The sequence below is a fragment of the Alternaria arborescens genome, assembly GCF_004154835.1.
Source record: "Alternaria arborescens strain FERA 675 chromosome Unknown contig_2, whole genome shotgun sequence".
In the NCBI taxonomy this organism is placed as follows: domain Eukaryota; kingdom Fungi; phylum Ascomycota; class Dothideomycetes; order Pleosporales; family Pleosporaceae; genus Alternaria; species Alternaria arborescens.
Window position 1 is genome coordinate 832,468 of NW_021167857.1, and position 22,180 is coordinate 854,647.

The 22,180-nt window shown below is 52.6% G+C and overlaps 6 protein-coding genes across 6 annotated transcripts; 3 read left to right on the top strand and 3 right to left on the bottom strand.

Annotated features, from left to right (window-relative positions):
• Window positions 1–819: 819 nt before the first annotated feature.
• AA0111_g1115 (Oxysterol) lies at window positions 820–3,912 on the top strand (the record flags this gene model as incomplete). The annotated part of the gene is made up of 2 exons (XM_028644982.1): window positions 820–855; window positions 901–3,912. The coding sequence occupies 2 exons, from the start codon at window positions 820–822 to the stop codon at window positions 3,910–3,912; spliced, it is 3,048 nt and encodes a 1,015-aa protein (XP_028511312.1).
• Window positions 3,913–4,341: 429 nt separating this feature from the next.
• Window positions 4,342–6,035, bottom strand: AA0111_g1116 (hypothetical protein; the record flags this gene model as incomplete). Its single annotated transcript, XM_028644993.1, has 3 exons — window positions 4,342–5,069; window positions 5,121–5,818; window positions 5,962–6,035. 3 exons carry the CDS (start codon window positions 6,033–6,035, stop codon window positions 4,342–4,344), a joined length of 1,500 nt encoding a protein of 499 aa, XP_028511311.1.
• A 317-nt stretch (window positions 6,036–6,352) lies between these two features.
• On the top strand, window positions 6,353–7,153 carry AA0111_g1117 (hypothetical protein; the record flags this gene model as incomplete). Its single annotated transcript, XM_028645004.1, has 1 exon — window positions 6,353–7,153. The coding sequence occupies one exon, from the start codon at window positions 6,353–6,355 to the stop codon at window positions 7,151–7,153; it is 801 nt and encodes a 266-aa protein (XP_028511383.1).
• A 323-nt stretch (window positions 7,154–7,476) lies between these two features.
• Window positions 7,477–11,387, bottom strand: AA0111_g1118 (hypothetical protein; the record flags this gene model as incomplete). The annotated part of the gene is made up of 2 exons (XM_028645015.1): window positions 7,477–8,488; window positions 8,542–11,387. 2 exons carry the CDS (start codon window positions 11,385–11,387, stop codon window positions 7,477–7,479), a joined length of 3,858 nt encoding a protein of 1,285 aa, XP_028511388.1.
• A 2,592-nt stretch (window positions 11,388–13,979) lies between these two features.
• Window positions 13,980–15,937, top strand: AA0111_g1119 (hypothetical protein; the record flags this gene model as incomplete). The annotated part of the gene is made up of 2 exons (XM_028645026.1): window positions 13,980–14,672; window positions 14,723–15,937. 2 exons carry the CDS (start codon window positions 13,980–13,982, stop codon window positions 15,935–15,937), a joined length of 1,908 nt encoding a protein of 635 aa, XP_028511387.1.
• Window positions 15,938–17,195: 1,258 nt separating this feature from the next.
• AA0111_g1120 (hypothetical protein) lies at window positions 17,196–18,971 on the bottom strand (the record flags this gene model as incomplete). The annotated part of the gene is made up of 1 exon (XM_028645038.1): window positions 17,196–18,971. One exon carries the CDS (start codon window positions 18,969–18,971, stop codon window positions 17,196–17,198), a length of 1,776 nt encoding a protein of 591 aa, XP_028511052.1.
• Between the last annotated feature and the right edge of the window lie 3,209 nt (window positions 18,972–22,180).

The window sequence follows — 22,180 nt, forward strand, 5'->3', positions numbered from 1 at the left end:
ACGAGACGTAGAAAGCAAACAGCCCTGGAATAGTCCACAGCAGTAGGGCATGATATCAGAGAGTCGGATGAAGCGGGAGCTGCAAAGCAGGAGTACTGGCATCGGCCGAGCAGGATATTTACAGTACATGTGCAGGCCTCGGGCGACGTCATATACCGAGAAGTTGCTTTGGCATGCTGCGATGGCACGGAAAGGGGAGAAAGGTAAGACGGACAAACAAGAAACAGTGTGGCTAGAAAGCCGGTTAGTCGAGTAGCTCAAACGGGGAAGAGGTGTAGAAGAATAATGGAGTGGCTGATGAAAGATGGCGTAAGGCTGAACAGGCTAACCAACGCAGACCCTGGGCGATGATGGTCCCAGCCGCCAGACAGCTGTAGCGTCGACACATGTCATCCAGGCATTGAAACATTCTCTGCACGCTGCGCTACGTCTTTTCTTAGCTGCTATAAGCAAATCCCTCTGCTAGTCTTGCCCAGAAATCTAGGGAAACAAAAAGAAAGCCCTGCATCCCTGAACCGGTGCTCTACCAGACTACTCGGCCTCGCAGCAATCCGTATTCCGACTCACCACCACATCGTTGCCAGCGCGCCGTGAAGCTGACAAGGCACCGAAAACCCGACCGATCCTTACGAATCCGACGTCCGAAATGTCCGCTTGCTAGGAACAACGTCATACCCGATCCCTGCATTCGCTCGACCGCCAAACGTTTATACAAACAGCCCTGCGTATTCAGCACCCAAGCCCCGCGTATTGTCGGTACCAAGATCCACAGCCACAACAACCTCATACAGGAAGTAGTATTACTGCACACAGCCAGTCATGGCTGGAATGGAGAACATCGAGGTGCATAGCAAGGTATGTACAGTGTCCACGTCGCGCTCCCACGCTGATTGAAGCCAGTCGTACCTTGTAAGATGGGTCAATGTCAACTCAGGACATACCATATCATGGAGCGTTCAACCCCACAAGAAATCTATCAACTTCGGCATCTTCAAGCACCCCGGATCAGCCACCGGCGCAACTCCAAACCTGCCAGCCTCTGCGACTGTCGAAGCCGGACCTGGCACCCCTAGCCTCGAGCCGCCTACAACGCGAGGACGCGGAGCCTCGACCTCACGAAACGATAGGACCGTGGTGTTGGAAAAGCTGGCGGCCATTGGGCTGAAGCAGGTGCACTGGCATGGGAAATGTGAGGCCGATTTGGTGTCCATGGGCACATACGACGTGCCAGCAGGAGAGGGTGGCATGTACGGATTGGTCTTTGACAACACCTTCTCCAAGACTGTTTCCAAGACAGCCACCTTCGTCCTCATGACATATCCGACGAATGCGGCGCCCAAGTCTGGCCATCACATGCACTATGCGCACGCCATGGCCGGCGCGAGCACAACGAGCCTCCCCAAATCGAGCCCCTCTATGGGCCCCGTCGAATCCTCGGAGTCCCTGCCACAAGCATACGCCGACCGACCGGGATCACAACATACGCAGAAACAGGCCAGTCTTTCTGGCGGCTCATTCCTTACCGGAGTGCTGCAGAAGAAGAGGAGAAAGAAGAACCAGGGCTATGCCAGGAGATTCTTCTCCTTGGACTTTACATCGTCTACGCTCTCCTACTACCGAAACGACCATTCCTCAGCATTACGTGGAGCCATACCTTTGTCATTAGCAGCTGTTGGTGCCAACGAGGACACGCGAGAGATATCCGTCGACTCTGGCGCTGAGATCTGGCAACTACGGGCAAACAACGCGAAAGACTTTCAGATGTGGAAGAACGCGCTTGATCGCGCATCAAGATCAGCGTCAGATAGGGGTAACATGGCTTCGCCAACACTACAAATCAAAGACAGTCCATTCCAAAGCCTTGGGCATGTCATGAATGCGGCCGAAGAGAACGAATGGGCAAGGGTCGAAGCCTTGGTCGGCAGAGTTTCTGGTACAAGAGACGCGGTCCGACGGCTGGCTCAGGATACCGATCCCAAGTATGGTGCATCGTCAGCCATAAGCGTTGGCAAGGTCAACGATAGCCTTTCTCCAACACCCTCCGAAGCCGAATCAGGGGACTACTTCCCAGAACAAAAAGCTCCCGAGAAGATGGCTTTTTGGAAACGCAAGCCGAGCAGTTCTGGCGTTCAGAGTCCGTCTGGGGGTATCTTCAAGAGGAGTGTGTCCGCGCAAGTGGGTGCCGCATCACCTGGGGCCGTTCCTCCTGTACCGCCTCTGCCCTCAAATGCGTCGATAAACGGCAGTCTTGCAGTGCCCAAGCGTAATGGCCGTGCAAGCACAATGAGCTACTCGAGCTACACAAGCCATACACACGAGGAAAGCGTTCACGACAACTGCATGGCTTTACTCAAAGATCTGGACTCTGTCGTCAAGGAGTTCTCTGAACTGATCAGCGAAAGCAAACAACGACGGATGCCTCCACCTGCGCCTCTCTCGGCCGTGGAATCGCGTCATAGCTTTGAATCAGTAGCCGAATCCGTTGATGAATTCTTCGATGCACCAGATGGCGACGCCAATAGGTCACAGCTCCTTACCATCCGCCGCGACAGCGAAGAGGATAGGCGCGAACGCGAACAATCGCCAGATGCCGACTCGGATGGTGAATCAGAATCGTCATCAGAAAATGGCAGTGTTGGCATGATGGATCGACCTCGCATGTCACGTGAAACGACTCCAGCCCTTTTCCCTACACGACCCAAGTCACTTACACCACTGCCGCTTGAACCCGTGAAGCGTCGCGGCACGGTTCCAGCTCCAAAGGTTCAGCCTCCAAGTCTTATCGCGTTCTTCAGGAAGAATGTCGGCAAAGATTTGTCGACTATCGCGATGCCGGTATCAGCTAACGAGCCTACATCTGCACTGCAACGACTGGCAGAGCAATTGGAGTACAGCGAGCTGCTCGACGCTGCAGTGACTGCCACGCCAGACAACGGTGAGCGCCTCGTCTACATGGCCGCATTCGCCATATCAGCATTCAGCAACGCTCGTGTCAAGGACCGTGCTATCCGTAAGCCGTTCAATCCCATGCTCGGTGAGACCTACGAACTTGTCCGCGAAGACAAGGGTTTCCGTTTCTTCGCAGAAAAGGTTGTCCACCGTCCCGTCCGCATGGCATGTCAAGCAGAAGCTGCAGAATGGACGTTTGTGCAATCGCCAACACCAATGCAAAAGTTTTGGGGTAAGAGTGCAGAGATCAACACCGAAGGTCGCGTGCGCATCTTCCTCCACGGTTCAGGCGAACACTACTCCTGGACTCTCGCAACCTCGTACCTTCGTAACGTCATCGCCGGTGAAAAGTATCTCGAACCCTCCGGCACTATGACCATCATCTCAGAGACTACGGGCGCAAAAGCCATCTGCACTTTCAAAGCTGGTGGCATGTTTGCCGGCCGCTCAGAAGAAGTCTCCGTCCAAGTTTTCGACGCCACCGGCTCTGTTCTGCCCATGGGCGCAACAGGCAAGTGGACCACCGACCTCCAACTCACATCCAACGGCCAACCCACCGGCAAGACAATTTGGAAAGTAGGTGACCTCGTCGACAAAGCTGAGAAGCACTACGGTCTGACCACTTTCGCTGCTGCCCTCAACCAAGTCACGGCCATCGAACAAGACCACATGGCTCCCACGGATTCCCGCCTCCGACCCGATCAGCGTGCGCTCGAAGACGGCGACGTGGACAAAGCCGAAGCACTGAAAGCGCGACTTGAGGAGAGACAGCGCAGTCGAAGAAGGGTCATGGAAGAACATGGTGACGAGTGGAAACCACGTTGGTTTACCAAGGTCGGGGCCGTGGAAGCTGCGGCATTGGGCGATGAAGAAGTTTGGAGACTCAAGGGTGGGAAGGATGGGTACTGGGAGTGCAGGGAACGCGGCGACTGGGGTAATATCCAGGAAGTCTTTGAGACCTAGTGTAGAGAGTTGTTTTTAGCGACATTTTTGGTGTTAGATAGTAAGTGACGTTGACCACATCATGCAGACAGCGCGATTGAGAGAATCCATGTTGTTGGAACTAATAACGAGCTTTTCGCATCGAATTTATATGATGAGGATTATGTGACAAATAGCGTCTGACGTGACATGGTACAAAGCGCACAGAATAGTATCAAAACATAATCTTTGGTATATAATACTATGGCAAGAATGGAAGCCGAATGCGGCAGAAAGACCTCATACCCCTAATAGATAGCCGTGAGTCTCAGGCACCGAAAAAACACCGCGCAATGCTAATACCCAAAAGTTGAGAGACTTTTATCTAAGGGTCTACACGGAAGACTGAATCAAAAGAGAAGCTAAGAATCAATACCAAGCCAGTCCAGGTCAAATTGCTTGGTGGCCTGCTCAAATTTCAATATCCATGCCAATGTCCATGTTAGCAATGATATCGTCATCCATCTTGGGTTTTCTAAACGTCGGTAGTCCCTTCCGCTCGGTCTTCTTCTTGCCTTGCTGTGGTTGTTGTGGGTTTGGTGTGCTTGCTCGGCTTGAAGCGTCACCGTCAAACAGCGCATCGACGTCCAGGTTGTTGTTCTTCCTGGCTGCCTCCTCCTCTTGAGCCTTCCTGGCCTCTTCTTCTGCTTTCCGCCGGGCCATCTCCTTCTTTTGTTCCATCTTCTTCTGACGCTGTTGGTCGAGTTGTGCTTTGCGAACACGCTCGGCTTCCAGAATGCGGTTCTTGCGGTTCAACTCGGCGATACGTGCGGCGGCCGTTTCTGACTGTGTCGCAATCTTGGGCTGGGCATCCGAGTTGGAGCGGTTAAGGAGATGTGCGTACTTCTTCGACTTGGCGATGCGTGCGCTGATGTCAGCATCAGTCCAGTGGTGGTTCTGCAGAGCCTTGAGGTCGTCGTATTTTCTTTGGAGGAAGGATTGTGTGGGGACCTTGGCGTTGGCCTCTATAAGAGATTGGCGGTATGCGTCGAGGTCGCTTTCGCTGAAGCGCTGGTTCGACAAGAATTGGAACTGGTAGTCCTTCTTCACAGAGCCGTGTTGGGCGATGACGTATTGGTCCGTTGCGACGCGCTTTCCGTCTTTTCCTTCGAAAACGTAGGGTTTGCCAGCTGAGAAACCTGAAAACAACATGTTAGCATGATGCGCGATGTAGGTGTCGTTCTCCTTACCCTTGATTTGCGCCATCTTGTACAAGGTCCTGCGTTGAGCATCCTGGCCCACACCAACACGTCCAAATGCGCCAGTCATGGCCTCTTCGAAACCTGGATGGAAACAGACTTCTGAGAAGAATCCTCGGCCAACACGAACGGACTCGAAATCGCGAAGGGTGGCAGGCACCTCTTCGCGGGCCTTCTCTGGCACGCGGTCGTCCCACTCGACGTCGCTCTCACCATCAGCATCGACGTCCGAGCCACCATCTCGATCGGCAGAGCTGGACCGCCTGCGGCCACTGCGTCGGTCGTCGTTCCGTTGCCGCTGCTGACCGCGCTGCTCACGCTCGCGCTTGTATGCCTCGAGCTTCTCGTTCTTCCGCGGCTGTACCTTGGGGCGACTGCTCTTACGCTCGTCGGCGTCTTCGGAACTAGCCTTGCGCTTCCGGTCGTTCTGGACATTTGCTGCGCGCCTGGCGAGCTCGGCCTTGAAGTTGGCGCTGCTCATCTCCTCGGCGCGTTGGCCCAGAATCTCTTCACGGTCCAGTTGTGACAAGCCCAGGATGTGGCGCTTGTCTGCCTCGTCGATGTACTTGCCCTCTAGGGGGTAGGGAACATCTGCAGCACGCTCTGGTACGTCATCGTCGCGGTCTGAATCCGACTCGTCCATGGCGTCGGATCCTAGCGAGTTTGGCGATGAGGCGGCGGGCGACGAGCTACGTGGAGTCAGCGCCATGGTGCGGTAAGGGGTTGAGGTGGTCGGTAGAGAGTTGGGTGGAGGGCCCAGAGCATTGGAAGCGATGGAAAGTCGCGAGGCAGAGGCAGTGGAGGAGGGTGACAGGTGAGAGAGGGTACTCACGCCTCGCCTTCTTCGACGTCTGCATCTTCGTCACCGCCAGCGAGGGCGAAGAGCTCATCGTCGATATCTGACATTGTGAAGGCGGCTCGCGAGGATTTCGCGGTAAACTCTGGGTCGTAAAGGCGATGGTGGAGGCGAAAACGGTGTCGCTGGGGGGACTGCGAGCGGATTCGGGCGTGGTTAGGGGGAAAGAGGATGAAAGAAGAACGTGGGAAGTCCAAAGGTCGGGGAAACGCTCGTTGCGCTTGGGCCATACGCGTCGAAAAGTGGGCCTGGTTAGCGTGCATGCAGTGAGCGCATCATACCTCAGCAGACTATTGTTGCGCCTGCTCGGCTCAAGAACAATCGCATTCTCCTTTCACTTCCATTGTACAATAACTAGACGTCCAAAATGTCTTCCGTCCTGCTTTCACCGCGGGCCGTATCTCACAGTGCAGTCCGCCGCGGGCTCCAATACCCTGTGCTCGAATTCCTCGCCCCAAGTACCACAAGCCGTGCACCACGCCAAACGTCACGCCTCTCCAGTACCGTATCAGCACCACAACCACCACCTCCACAGTCTGAATCTCCGCAATCACGGCCCTCGCTACAAACACAGAAAAATGGCAAGCCAATACGGCCGCTCACGCAAGAGCAGCAAGAGTTCCTTTCCTCTGCATTGAGAGTGAACCAGACGGGTGAACTCGCCGCCATCCTGATATACGCTGCCCAATCGCCCGTCATCACACGGTCACACCCGCACTTGCGACCACTCATGAAGCACATGTACGACCAGGAGGCAGGCCACTACAAGTTCTTCAACGAGGTCATCTCCAAGCACCGCATACGGCCCACTGCAATGACACCGATATGGACCGCTGCGGCCACCATGCTTGGCTGGTCGACTGCTGTCATGGGTCGTGAGGCAGCCATGGCCTGCACCGAGGCTGTCGAGACAGAGATTGGTACCCACTACAATGAGCAGGTGCGAGTGCTGCTGGACTGGGCAAACAAGTGCGAGCAGCGGGGCGAAAGTCTGGGCCCAGAGCTGGACAAGTTGGTAGTTGAGCTAAGGAGGATACGAGACGAGGAGCTGGAGCACCTGGATCATGCGGTAGAGAACGATGCCAAGGAAGCGAAGCCATACGACTTGCTTACTGAAGTTATAAGAGGAGGCTGTAGAGGAGCCATTTGGGTAAGCGAACGTGTATAGTGTGACGTGATGAATGAGACGAAACATGTAAATACTGTAACATATTGGACAAATAAGTATAGGTATTGAATCGAGAGTCGCACGTCGACCTCATTATTAAGTATTCTCTCTTATTAAGGTCAAGCGGGTATTGATGTTCCTTGTCTTTCTGCGCAGAAATTCGTTGTACCAAGCAGTAAAAGCAGAAATGGATAAGAATTGAAAAAATGCATAGATGGAAACTATAATGTAATAGTGCTTGTGTGCAGCACGTAACTAAATGACGCCAACACCATGTGAGTATATGCTACCAGTTGTCCAAGACCCAAAACGTTAAGCGTGCATCACTCAAACCCACCGCTAAGATCGCTAAGTACACTCCTCATACCCTGTTTCCTTCCACCTTCCACCTTCTTCCGGAGTGCTTCCTTCCTCTTCCCCTCCTTCTTCTCCAGCAACGCTCTTCGCTCTGCCTCTCGTGCCTGAGCGTGAATGTTACTCCTTCCAGTACCACCTCTCCGCACAGCACTCTCTTTCGGAGTACTGTTGCTTGCTGACCGTTCGCTGCTGACAGACAGATTACTAGTCGCCTGGCGTATGAGCGAAGGAACGCGGAATCCTGGCGTTGCAGCAGAGCGAGATGCAGCATGGAAGGCTACATTGGAGTCTCCGCCTACAGATTCGTCGACTGTAGACTGCCGACTCAAAGTCAGTCGGTCGATGATGGGTTTCCGCGACGCTGGGATAAAGGCAGCTTCTTGGTCATCTTCGGCGTCAGAGAGCTGCGAGTCTGGTATCACGATGCGTGGGTCTTCAATGAGCTCCGAGATAGAGTCCCTGACATCATCCGCAGTCAGGGGCTTGCGGGCGAGGCTGTCGGATGCGGCTGTACGGCGCATGTGCGGAGGTGGCCGGTTTTCCTTTTGCGAGTCTTGAGACTTGCGCTTAAGTGGACTGTTTGGCGTTGACAGGTTTTGAGACTGGGCCTGTGAATCTGGAATGGCTATGTCGTCACCTTGGACATTCTCTTGAGACTGCGAGTCGTTCGTGTCCAACTCTTTCTCGGGCATGTTGAGGTAGTCGTACTCGCCCTCGTCGGCAAAATCAGCTAGTGTATTGAAGAATGCCTTCTTCTTGTCGTCGTCAGCGAGTGCCTTGACTTTCTGGTCTTGCAACAAGGCGTGAGTCTGCTTTTGGAATGCAGCGCGCTTCTTTCGCTGGCGCAACTCGGCCTCGTCTTCAGAATCGGACATGTCGATGCCATCATAGCCGCCAGCCCTGCGCAGACCGCCCTTCCTCTGCATCTTCTTGTAGAGCTCGGCGAGTTGCTTCTCGTCGTCCTTCTTCGTCTTGTCACTGATCTATGTTAGTATCATGAATGTATATGTGAAGATGGAAGCTGAACTTACGCGTAGAAAGCGGCAATCTGGCGCTCGTCAACCTTGACATCGTTGTGGTCGATCATATCCTTGAGGTCTTCGTCTTCCTCGCCCTCTTCATCGTCACTGGCTCCTCCAAGTCCAGCATACTCATCTTCAGACTCCTCGGCTTGTTCCATGACAGCTTCCCTTGCCATACTCTTCTTCTTATTGAACTCTTCAACCGCCTTCGCCTTCTTGGCTTCTTGTTGCATCTTCTTGAAAGCATTCTTGCTATGCTTAGGAGGGCGTTGGATGTCGTCCTCGCTCTCTTCCTCAGCATCGACTAGGTCGTCTTCAACGTCAGAGAGCTCAACAGCTGCCTCTCGTCGTCCACGCTGGAGCTTGCCCTTTTGCTTGATCGGCGATTCAGCAACGGGCATCATGACGGTATCGACTGTGGATGGGGGCAGGACAAGGCCTGCTGGCGACCGAGAGAAGGAGAATCCTGCATCCTGGGTAGGCTCGAAGTCTTCGACCTGCGTTCGCGAGAACTGTGGGGATGTATTGACTACTTGGCCTATCCCCATGCTGAACTGAGACTCGTCACCAGCCTGTGTGTTCTTTTGTGGAGACGCCAGAGATTGACTGTTGGGAACCAGAAATTCTGAAGCTTGACTAAAGTTTACGCCAGGTTGAGTATCAGGCAGGTTCCGTAGGAAGTCTAGAGAATCTTGCTCAGTGTTAACGGCGGTAGCAGGTTGTGAGTCAGACTCCAACTCGGCCATGGTGCCTGCAAACATCTGTGTGAGCCCTATTCCGGCGTTGGCATTGCCGAAACCAAAAGCGGCCATTGCGTCGTTTTGAGTTGCTGGTTGAGTGGGCGTGGCAGGCCTAGGCGCCACAGCATCGCCATCCTCATCGTCGTCATCGATGACTCGATTGCGAGCACGATTCACCATTTGTCTGCGGACTGGCGCAACCGCATCGTCGTCATCCATATCCATATCGGCATCGTCGTCTTGTTGGGCTTGTACCTTCTCCGCTGGCTCGTCGTCTTCGTCAGCCATTCCATCGATGAGAGCATCCGCATCATCTGGGTTGCTTGCTTCATCTTCGCCCTCATCTTCGGAGCCTGAGAGAACGAGTTCAGCATCTTCCTGGTCATCGTTCTCCCCCGGGTTGGCATCTTCCTCGTCACTACCAACGTAGTCGCCATCGTCCTCGTCACTGGATGGGAGATCATCGATGGTCTCGCCGTTCTTCTTTGCCTCCTTTCTCTCCATCTTGGCTAGCTCGAGGTCCTCTTGCCTTTGCTTCTCGAGCATTGCCACCATGTCGTCGATTTCTTCCTGGCGTTTCTCCCTCTCCTCTTCAGTCTCGGGGTTATGGCCTCGCCTGATCAGGTCGGCTATCCTCTCCTCTTTGGCTTTTGCTGTTTGTTGGCGAGCCTTCTGGGCCAGTGAAAACTCCATCTCAAGACGAGTCACTATCTTCTGTCCCTTCTTGCTCTTCGGTGGTGATTTCACCAATTGAGCGAGAGCACGAAGATGTACAAGCGATCCGGCCTCGTGGTCCTTCTTCGTAGGCAATCGATCAAAGACAGGGAATCTACTCTTGGGCTTTTCTACCTGCAGATCATCATCCGAATCAGAGAGTTCCACCATGCCATTGTCCGTAGCCTTCTGAGTCTCTACCACAGCTTTGCCCACAGTCACCGGCTCGGTCTGTTTCATCCAAGGATGCACTGGCAGATGTTGAAACTCAGGTGCTCGTCCTTTACCCTTATCGAGCTTGACGGACCCGGGTGATTGTGCCTTGCTGTCGGCCACTGTGATAGAAATCTGTTGATCCAGTGGAACATCCTTCTCGTTGGGGGCATGTTGTCTGGGTGGACTTGTTGGCGGCGTGTCATGTATCTGGTTTGCCTCTGCGTCAGAGGATGCCAATGCTGAGCTGGGTTCTGGTGTGGGGAGGGTTACCACTTCGGCGCCGGGCGCTTGATAGTTGAACTTCTTGAACAGATCCTGTGTCGTGAAGCGCTTCTTCGTCTTGGCTTGGTGGGTAAGCTGCATATTACGGCTTATGCGCTGCTGATCCCGCGCCATTGCCTCCATGGCCTTTTTGCCAGCCCTGCGAGTTGGCTTAGCATGTTGTGTGAGCCGCCTACCCCCCTCACCATCTGACTCGGTGCCTGAACCATGATCTGCTGGCCGCCGTGCAATCTTCTTGGGCTTGGTTTGTTGTGCTTCCTCCTCCTGTTGCTTCGCCAGTCTTTCCTCTCGAATCCGTCGCACTCGCTCTTGCAGGTCGGCATTGTGCAGGGGATGCGAAGATTCGTCTGACTCTGAACCAGCATTCGGTGATCGTCGCGATGGCTTCTTCGCTGGCGAAGGGTCTGGCGTGACAAAAAGCCCCGGCGATGATCGTCGGGATCGTACGGTTGGTGATGCAGATGCTCGAGGGCTTGCTGTCTTCGTCCGGATTGTGGCTGGTTTGCGGATGTTCGCTCGTACAGGCATCGCGTCCTCATCTTCGCTACTTTCAATTGTAGCAAGAATTGGCGTTTCCTGTTGTGCTTCTTGTGGAGCTGCCGATTTTGATGATGAGTTCTTATTGGCAGCTAGTCGTTTCTTCATAAGTTCGTATGCGTCTTCCCCATCGCTCTCGTCTTCCTCATTAGTGCGCTCTATATCCGGTTGAGGGCGTGCTGTTGTAGCTGGCTTTGCGCTGATTATGGGGGTCGCATCATCTTCGGATCCGGACACTTCATTTTCTGATTCAGCTTCGCTCTCTGAAGAATCTGCGGCAGGTTTGCGTAGAGCTGCTAGCAGCTTTGGTCGAGGCTTTGCCGACGCGTCTGTCGCGCGTGTTGGCGAGGTTTGTGCTGATGTCATGGCTAGTGGTGACAGGACTGGATAGTATCTATATCGATAGAAGCCCTGGTTTACCGTTCGCGAATATGGCGTCTCGATACGTGGTGGTTGCTTTCTGCAGAGGTCGCGTAAGGTCTTCGTTGACGTTACTCGGGAGAAGATCTAGATTCCGGTGTATGGGATCGTATTAAGCGCGTATTACAAGAAATGACAATGTACGTAGAAAGACAGGACTAATCGTGCAAGGCTGCATACGTTCAATTGCAAATACACATGGCGGGGAACTGTCGTTGTTGGAGCAAGCTTGGACTACGCGTGATTCTCGAAGTCGCGACACGCGACGCGACTGGCGCTTGCCACATGTGGCTCGTAAGTGCCGCCATTCCTTTTTCGCGCTCTACCACCCCATCGACATTACGAGACCGCCGACAACGCATCGTCTACAAACAACGTCGCAGCTGGCGATGTCTACCGGAATATTAACAATACATACTTTGCTGCGAAACCTTCATTTTCTTTGTCTGAGTGTACCCACCACTCCCAAGGTCCGCTAACACGCGGCCGAAAACCTCTCCCGAGGTCTACTTCGGCCACCACCAGACATGACACAGAGCTATTCGTCGTCGCGTGTGTTGTGCGAGCGAGCTACATGGGATGCATGCATCCATAGTCCGCAAGAGATTGAATGCCTTGGTTTACCATTCCAGATCCAGACACATCTGTTTATCCATTTACCCTAGATTTCGATCGCTCCCGACGCCTTCCAATCATCGTGGTGCGCCTCCGAGCAAAAGATGAACGGAACGGCCGTGTCGCGGACTAATTGGGTAATTTGTTCACAAGCGTCCACCAGGTGCGTCGTTACGAGTGCCTCAGCCTTACGCCTCGTTTCTTAACTAGCAGGCGTCTGGACCCGCTGCAGGATACGCTCCGCCACACAGCTCAACATCAGCATGAATGCACACTTCCATGCAATCTCTCCATCCCGTCGCTGAAGGTTCGAGTTGGCCTGCGCAAGATGGAGGCCTGATCACGTTTCATAGGATCTGAATCGTCTTCGCTTACAACAACCTATACGCGTGAATCAGAAGTGTTGGCGACCCCACCTGTTGCTAGCCTTTTGCTTTTTGAACTTGATGCATGGGAAAGTCACGGAGTGTAGGAGCTGCTTCGCATGAACTCGTGCACTGCCTGGATGGATACCTTGGGCACGCACCACGACGACCACACGCAGCGGCGCCGCAGAACACCCGCTTGGTCAGCTCATATTCACGATGATCATACATCGTCACACTGGTGGTCAGTCCTCTTTACAGCGGGCGCGTTTCGACTTATGCAAGTTGGTGGTCATAGCAGAAGAGCAAGTTGACGTTTTACAGACGTCTTACCTGTTGCGATCGGACCATCGCGTTCCGCCAAAAATAGCACCCGTTCTTCGTCGGTAACGTACCCCAGAAATACCGTTGCCAGCCAAGCAGATCTTACAAGGGCCGCTTTCACCTTGACTGCTCGCGACCATGCTGGAGCGATCATTCGACGTTATGCGGGATCTGCAGAACTCCTTGCCTTATCTCGCGTCTCAAAGATGACGACAGATGTGAGGAACAAGCGCCCAACACGCTACTACGCGTACTATGTAGGGGCACGATTGGTGGCTTTTGCCGAAACGAACACGATGTGCTGCAGCAATTGAGCTATTGACGCAACCATCAACAAAGCACCTCTTGTTGCTCACGGAACTGGTTGCGAAACGCTTCTGGACTTGTTTTCTAGTGTGGAGTTGTAGGACGCCCTCCGAAAGCCACGCTCCTTTTTTGCAACACCATCCCCAGAGCCGCACTCTTCGCAGGAATAAATGCTGAGACGAATTTCGGGCCAATGACCGAGAGCGTTCTTCTCTTACAACGCGATGGATCGTAGATGGTGGGGTGAGGAGTTGGGCTTAGGTCACGGCTGATGCAAGCGACGGCTCCAGATACCTTTTACGCGTTCGACAGCCAGGTGGAGCGGTACGACAGCTTTCAGATGGCGAGCAGATGCGCGTTTCATGTGGTCTGCTAAATTACCCCTGAGAATGCGGCCCTAGGGTGGAAGCGCTGGGGTCCCTGCAGCGCCGTCGCGGCGATCTCCCTTAGAGCATCGCGACGCTTGACGCGCTCACAAATTCAGATCGCAATAGGAGAGTGAGATCACCGAGGGCATTATTGACGACTAGAGGGAGTCGTTGCATAGTGGGAAACTCTCCGTGCCATAGTTGCATGTTCTAGTACCGGAAGGGTGTGGCTTAGTGACCAGGCATGCGTGCCTGGGTGCCTGCATGCCAAGGCAGTCTCTTAGTGCCTTCTTGAAACCCGTGAAACAGACCACGGGTGCTGCTCTTCTAAACAAGAGCCGTCCGTCTCCGCCCGGGAAATTGGACGATCAATGTCTTCCTGACGGCCTAAGAATTGAGCTTATACCCATCCGTATACCTTTGTCGAAAGCTTCTCGAACGCTTCCATTTCGCGCGCACTCGCCTCCCTTTCATAGTCACCTCTGCTCTTCCCGCCCAACACGGCCCGTGAACCACTCATTTCCGGCATGATACTGCCTTCTACACACACATAGGATAACATGGAGGCCGACGAGGCTCAACTTTACGGATTCCAGACTCCTCAGCAGAGCAACTCCTTCAAGCGACCGCGTCGCAGTCTACAAAGCACCACTCCCTTGAGCAGCGTGACCGAGAGCGTTACTTCCTCCCCTCGACACTCTGGCCAGAACCAGTTTGCACCTCAGCTCTTTGACCACGTCAATGCGCTGAAGCACCTTGACGACCAGCAAATCCTCCAGCTACTATCCGTTGCGCGCAATGGAGGTCAGTCGAATAACAGCCCTGGCGGCGCGTTATTTGCTCATGCGTATCCAGATGGCATGCGTCGTTCGGCCGCAGACAGGTCGTCTATGTCGACTGTCGGAAGCCGCGCGTCCTCATACTTGAGCGTCCCCTCCAGCAGAGTGCCCAGTATGATGTCCGACCCGCGCTCGTCCATCGCATCCACCGACTCCTCTTTCACACACTACAGCGCTGCATCCTCACGCCTTTCTACCGCATCTTCAAACCGACTTTCTACAATATCCACCGCATCGACACCTGCGCCCAAGAACTTTGCCTGCACATTCTGCGACAAGGCGCTCAAGTCGAAGCCGTACTGGAAATCGCACGAAGAAGAGTTTCACGAGCAGCGACTCACATGGCGATGTCCCGACTGCGAACAGATCTTCCATGCTGGCAAGCGCTTCCGTGAGCATCATACCAAGTTACATGTAAGTCTAGTGTCCTTTCTTTTTCCCGCGTTCCCGCTAACCGTTGATAGGGCTGTGAGCACTGCAAGCAACCTAGGGAGAGCGGACAACCCACTAGCAGGAAAGCATCGCCATGCGTCAAGAAGTACGAGATCGTCATGCACGACAAGGACGCATGGGGTTGTGGCTTCTGTGCTTCTCTTTTGACCACTTGGGAGGAACGATGCGAGCACATTGCGCTTCATTTTGAAGAGAAGGGTGCATCCAAGTGGAACTTCACGAATGTCGTCCTTGGTCTCTTGAAGCAACCCGAAGTCGCCAACGCGTGGAACCAGATGATGCTCGATCGTCATGGAGACGAACAGAACTGGCCGTCGCTGTCATGGGAGTCTAAGAAGTGCAACCGTTTACGGTACAAGCTCGAAACTAAATGGGACACCCGCTCCTACGATATCGAGAAGCTGGTGCAGGACACTTATGACTTGGCGGAGATCGAGGTCAAGGACGTCGTCGAACCCACAACAGAGGTCACCCCCGAAGCCGCAGAGTCTGTTGACAACAGTCAAGGCGAGATGGTGGAGTTTAAGCTGGAAGCGTCTGACTTCGGCACTGACAACAGGCTCCACAGCTCTCACGGGCTACCGTCCGACCATATGATGATGGATATCGATGCGGTGGAGCCTCCGCAGCCGATGCATCACCAGGAGATGCAGCCATCTCAATGGCCTGTCAGCACCGATATGTCTCATTCCATGAGCGCGGCTACTTCGATGGGCGGTTTCGACGCTTTCGGTACCACCATGACTTCGATGCCAACGGATTTCTCGCAACCTATGGCGCAGAGCTTCCAGCCACAGCAACAAAACTGGTCAAATGCCGGCTTTGCATCGACGCCTGACCTACTGAACTACCAACAACCAGCGCAGTACATGGACTACCAGCAGCCCAAAGAGATCGTCTCCGTACCCACGTCGCAGTACGCCAACTTCGCGCACTACCCTCGCCAGAGCCTCCCGCCCAATTTCCTGCAGCAGCAACAGCAACAACAGTCACCTAGCACTCCGACTTCGCGTCGATACGTTCCCAAACTAATTAACATCTCGAACAATTCGAGCCACCGTGGCGTGCAATTGGAACAAGCGCCACCCCCACCTCCTAAAGACGAACACCAGAACCGCTTCTCCCGGCTCATCATGAGACGACGACCCAGCAACATCTCCCAACATAGCATGGTCTCGCACCGTGACATGGGCGGCACATGGGGCGATGTCGACAACTGGGGCTGAATTTGATTCGGTGTCTCACTCTTACCGCGCATTTTCCGCGCATAATAACACACAATTTCCTGCACCCGGCCGGCCCGGTTCTCGCACGGCACTCTCCTTAGAAAGAAACAAACAAACCATAAAGCACCGCAAAAGGTGACTCCGAACCTCGCTATTCATCTCTGGGTCCTGGTGTTACTATCCGCCCTGCACCCCTAGATGAAGCGAGCTACACGTCACCGCAACGGAGACCGAAATTACCCATCTGCAGCTTCTCAGCTCTTTCTCCTTGTTCTTTTTTTCCTTACGTATACACACACATGTTTTTCCAGCGGGATGGGATGAGGATATACCCATATATGCAGCGATTGCTTTTCATCTTGTTGTCATCGCCGCAACGTAGTTTAGTGTCTTGTTGAGTGTCCACTTTCGGTTGCAGCACCTAATACCCCCCTTTTCATGTTAACCTTTCGATGCCGACGCGATTGATGTAATGATGGGGATTGGAATGAAATTTGGACTTGGAAGGGCAGATACCATATAGAGTAACTTCAATGTGTTTCTTAACTCTGCACATAAACTTGTCTGCTGTCTGCTATGGTGATGGTCTTGTTTGTTGGTGACATTGCTTCAGAAACATGACATGATTATCTTTGGCATCAAGGTTTAACGTGTTCATCATATCCTGCAGGCCAGATAGTGCCATGTCTAGACGCCTCCACACCACCTATGGTAATCCTATCACTAACTCACTTGCGCAGCGCGCCTATCATGCTACCACGCCTCGTTTCCAAATCTTTGTTTCCTCCCAATGTTGGCTCATCAAGGCAGCATACACCATTTTTCTTTTTCTTCTCTTTTCCCCATGTATGTTTTGGATATGTGAATTGAAACATGCACGTGAGCACGTCTCAAACCCACCTTCCTTTTTGGTTTGCTCTCTCAGGCAGCAGTACCTTTTGTTTCGTTTCATTTGCATCGTGATGGGATCTGAATGTGCGTACAATGTTACGGCTCAATGGGTGTGTTGTTGTTCGGTCAGGGTACACTTGATTCAAACGTGCATGTGATGCTCCGTCTCACCATGTGTGTGTGTGATCTTTCATCGTGGTCTGAAGGCTGTCGGATGTGATCGCAGCGATCCAAGATGTGCATATGATGCTCCATCTTGTTAGATGATATGTCGTGAAAGTTGTAAGTCGTATGTCGTAGGGTGTGGGATGTACGTTATGTGTCGTGTGGAATGTGTTGTACACAGGTTGTCAAGGTCGTGACTTGCTCAAAACCTGACATCGAACTTGCGAACCGCCTTGTACCAGCTATCATATGTAATAAAACCCTCGCGCTCACCATGGGCCTTGACCAGCTCATACATGGGTGATGACTCGGGTACGGCGCTCAGAAAGTGGCGTAGAGCTGACCCGTACTCGTTGAATATCCCGTGATATTTTTCGAGAATTTCAGACGGCGTAGCGGTGATCTCTTCATCGAACTCGTCCGGCTGCTCAGCAGAACTCAAGGCCAACTCCATGTCAAAGAGAGACGTTCCCAGGCTTGCGATGGTCTTGATGGACTGCAAGTTGCCGTGCTGTGCAAAAACCTTGTCGAAGTCCAACCACATGTAGTGGTGGAAGAGCCACTTGGAAAGTCCATCATTGGCGTATTGGATAGCTGCATCCTTGACAGTAACATTAAGAAGACCATACAGTCCGTCATCGTTACGGCCGATAGCATCCTCGAAGTTGATCAAGTCAATCAGCATAGCGACGTGCTGCTCACGCTTCGATGCCGGTGTCCCGTACAGTGTCAGTACCTTGTCAATCTGAACTTCGAAGTCCTTGCGCTGCGCTTTTCCGACCTTGAAGACGCGTAGAGTCTTGTGCTTCAGCTCATCGAAGACAATGATTGCCTCATTCGCAGGAAAAGCCTTGTTGAGGATTGCGATGATTCGGCTCACAGACTTGCGCTTCGGTCCAGCGATCTTGTCGGCCTCGGAAACGACTCTGTCGTTGGAATGGGAGGGAGACACAACAATTGTAGGCTTCACAGACTCTTTCTGCTTCGCGGCTGACGCGATAGGGGTCTTCGTCTTTGCCAGCCGTGCTTTAGCCTCCTTCTCCATACGATCAAGCTTCGCTTGCATCTGGCCGAAATCCTTGTCAACCTCCTCAGATTTGACGATGAAGGCCTTCTCTGTGGCCGCTTGCCTTGATATGTCTGCTTCAAGCTTAGCTTGAAGTGCCTCCACTGCTTCCTCGCGCTTGGAGAGGGAAGCCGCACGCTCATCGAGTTCCTTTTGCTTGTTGGCTATTGCCTTCGTAGAAAGGTTGGTCTTCTCGAGGCTCGCAATTCGTTGAAGAACCTCGTCGTGCGACTGCTTCTGCTTGACCTCAGCGTCGGCCCTCTTGGCTTCGGCCTCGATTCTCGCAGTCCTCTCCTCCTGCAGGAGCCTCAAGATCGTCTCCAGCTTGCCGTCGTTGGTGGATGATACCACTGGACCAGTCTTTTCTGGAGTAGACTTCGGGGAGGACTCAGGTGGCAACAAGCTGAGTTGAACAGGAGAGGCGTCCCTGGTTGTGGGGCTAGGAGACGATGAAGATTCAGACGAACTTCCAGTCGAGGTCTTCTCTGTGGGCTTGGCAGATACGTTGAACGAGAAAGGCTTGTCTGTGGTCTTCGCTCCAGTATCTGAGTTGCCAAAGATGACTGTCAGTGGCGGTCGGCCAGTGGAGACGTGAGGTGTAGTGCCCTTTAGGTAGACGGTGCATTCGCGCAGCCAATTCGAGAAATCTTGCCATCCAGTCGGGAGGTCATCGCCGATTTCCTCGATTCTAGCAACGAGAGCTGATATTGTCTGAAGATATCCTTCTAGATCCGTCTTCTTGCTGGCGCATACAGGGTTCTCAATGTTCCTGACATAATCGCGAATAGTTGAGTCTGGAAGTTTAAGTGTCGGCTCAGGACAGTCATCGGATATCTTGTCGCGACACTCGGTGAGTAGACGTAGAATCGTAGCTGCGTTCTTCTTGCGCTCGCCTGGAGGAATAGAGCTCATGATGTTTCTTGGTATGGGGGTTGGCTATATGATACCGTCAATTGAAAGTTCGATGTTGAGTGTGTAAGGTTTTGGTAACAAAGACAAGCCGTTTTACTGAATTATTGTGTGAGACAACGTGGGGTTTATGACGTCGAAGTGAAAGGGAGAACATACCTCTTAACGCTGGGTCGTTGCGCTGCACAAATGGCGTGCGTTGGGTGTTGGTGCGGAAGGTCTAGGATCTTGCAAATTGAACGTTTATAAGAGGCTGATCAACGATGATTAACACTGTGTGAGTAAGGAAGTGTTATTGTTGGGTGTGCAGAGGTTGGATTGCGAAGAAGATGAGAGTTTACGCGTAGGCTAGGTTATAGAAACGCAAACGGGCGTGAAGGCTAGCGCCATGTATAGCGCCCAGGCTGTGCAATACAATGCAGCAGAAAAGGATCAACCAGGTGACGGAGCAGGTGACGGCGACAGTGACGGTGATTGTGATTAGCCCAGTAGGCGTTTCGCAGAGAACCTTTCACTGCACTCCATGAAAACCTAGAGTCCTTTTTATAAGCTTCCTTCTCTTCCAACTACGAAAGAGGAGTGCGAATACAACAATGCTGCCATGTGTCACTCAAAATATACCTCCTGAAGTATGCTGACTCCTAAAGCATCACTGTCTGCCAAGATTATAGCTTGTTGGGTACTAGCCCTTGCGACAAATTCATGTCATTCTGTAGATAAACGCCTAAGCTCATCATAGTTTACGTATCAAAGTTACGAATGTGGTGATTCGTAAATATGAGGAACTTGCTCGACACTGAAAGCTTTGTGGTGTTGTGTCGTCCTCATCGGCGGTCGCTGGTTCTGGGGTGGCCACATTCCCACAAGAGCTCCCGGTTCTCTATGGACGTTACGTATCCAGTTGAAACCTTATGACAGAATTTGAACTAGAATTTTCGATCATTCTGGGCCTGATGCGATAATGGCAAAGAAGGACAGAAAGGTTGGGTGGGCGCTGACGGGATCGACTTGCCCCACTTCGGATGGACCGGTCCGCCTCCAGGTCACAGAGCATTTTGCGTCTCTTCTCTTCTCTTGTTACCAGGAATGCCCCGACAATCCCCAAATGAGAGCATGGTCGAGTTGTTGAAAGTCTGGGTATTGTTAACCACGAGTCAAGAACATAACACCGAGGTTGGTATTAGCAACATGCACTCTCGACTGCTTTCCTGACACTGCCTCAACGACACCATCGGCAGTGATATCGAGCTTCCCTTGGTTGAATAGTGATGCGGTGTCGTAAGGTATCATCGGCTTAGCAGACCAAATATCGTCAAACCACAGGATGCGATTGAGATTGTGTACATTACAAGAGGTCACTGTAGCTGCTCTTCCTATCTTCAAGCTCGTGCTTTCGGCCAAGTAGATAAACACGGTAAAAGCAGGTTAATGAGAACCGAAGACAGAACCAGATGCTAGAGAAGCTACAGTGTCAGCGAAACAGCTGCGGGAAAGCTCTTGCGCGTTTTGAAAGATAGCATGGTTGACTTACGCAGCAAATACAGATAGTCCGTATGAACATCTCATGAGCTCGCACCCATATCGAGTTGACGGTGATACCTCCGAACACCCGCGCTCCAAATACCAGGGCCGTAGACTAATGTGTTTTGGATCTGAGAAGTCGCCCAAGTCCTGGAGACATGCACTGTATATCCACAGTCCTGCAAGCAAGATGTCATATAATGCATTTACCGTGATTGTAGCGTAGAAGTCGAGAGCCTGCTTGCTGAAAGACATGATTGAGAAGCGAACGAGCCAGATGAACAGGGTTACGATTGCGATGCATAGGTTGCATAAAGTACAGCTGCCTGAGGTATCAGAGTCCTGCATTGCTATCGTGTGCAGAACATTCGAACAGACCTTTCATCCCATATCAAGGGTATCGGCGGTGACTTGCGATAATTTGCATAGTCGTAGACACGTTGATGAGGGTCGGAGTTCCAGCCTTTAGTGCCACCTTCTTGCCAAAGCACGGTTCGAAAGCGGTCGGGGTATACGGTTGCGAAGAGCGAGAGAATTACGATAGCTAGGATCAGATCGAACAATGTGGCGCCGAGAAAGATCAGGTAGGGGTTGCAGTGCATGATGAGCGGTACGGCGAACGGACACCAAATTCATCCTACTACTACTGAAAACTATGGAGGTGTGCAGTGAGGATCTTTATATAGTTCAAGTGATGAGAACCGACAAGGAGGATGGGCGCTAGAGCAATGTCAACACACCTATAGTTGTCTCGGGTACTCATCTGCGTTGCGTCTGTGCCAAGGTCCGGAATGGAATCACTTCAGGTCGCGACTATTCTTCCCGCCTATGAATGGCAGACTCACGGTAATGTGGAGGGGTCCACTATCATAGTGGTGGGTTAGTTGCATGCCCTCTGCATAAGCCCGCTTTTCAGTAAGAAGAAGCGCCAAGCAAAGTCGCGCAAATGCCCTCATTTTCCAACGTTGAGAAGGCACACCTAGACAACGCCCTCAAAGACTGCGCTTTGATTGCGATGAGTGACATGCGCAAAAATGCGTCCGTTCTCGTGTGCTCATTCATGTGTTTTACAACGGCCATGATTCTTGTAAGGGGCACTGGTCCGCTACCGGTGATATTGGTCATGCTAAGAGTTGGATAACTTGACACATGGGTTGTCGCATAGTCTAGCAGCTGTACGTGGCTGTCATGTTAACTTGAAGAAACACAAATCAGACCAGGTAGCTCTGATAGCGTAGCAACGTGACTTGCTTATTTCATATCTATCTATATCGTACATGTGCGTATGTTTCTCTACGCTCGTATCAGCTACGCTAATAGTTGCTAGCTGTCCCATAATGCGTGTGCTCACCATGACACCTGCAAATCGCCTGTTCTTGCGAACTCCTTTCTAATACGGCCTGCGCAGTCCAACTCTTCGTGTGCCCCTCGAGCTCTCGCAAGCCTGCCGAAGCTCTAGCTTCATTATACATGTCGCTCTCGTCACAATCCACACTGTCTTGCCATGCGGCATCGATAGCCTTCGTGTCAATTCCCCCGGAATGCTCACTGCTTTGTGAGCGAACGGTCACGTTTCTTCATAGTACTCGCATATTCTGATAACTCTTTCTGATCCAAACCTTTCAACAGATACCACGTCGCGAACCCGGCAAAGAAAACCATATTTACTTGATAGGTATAGCGCAGCAGTG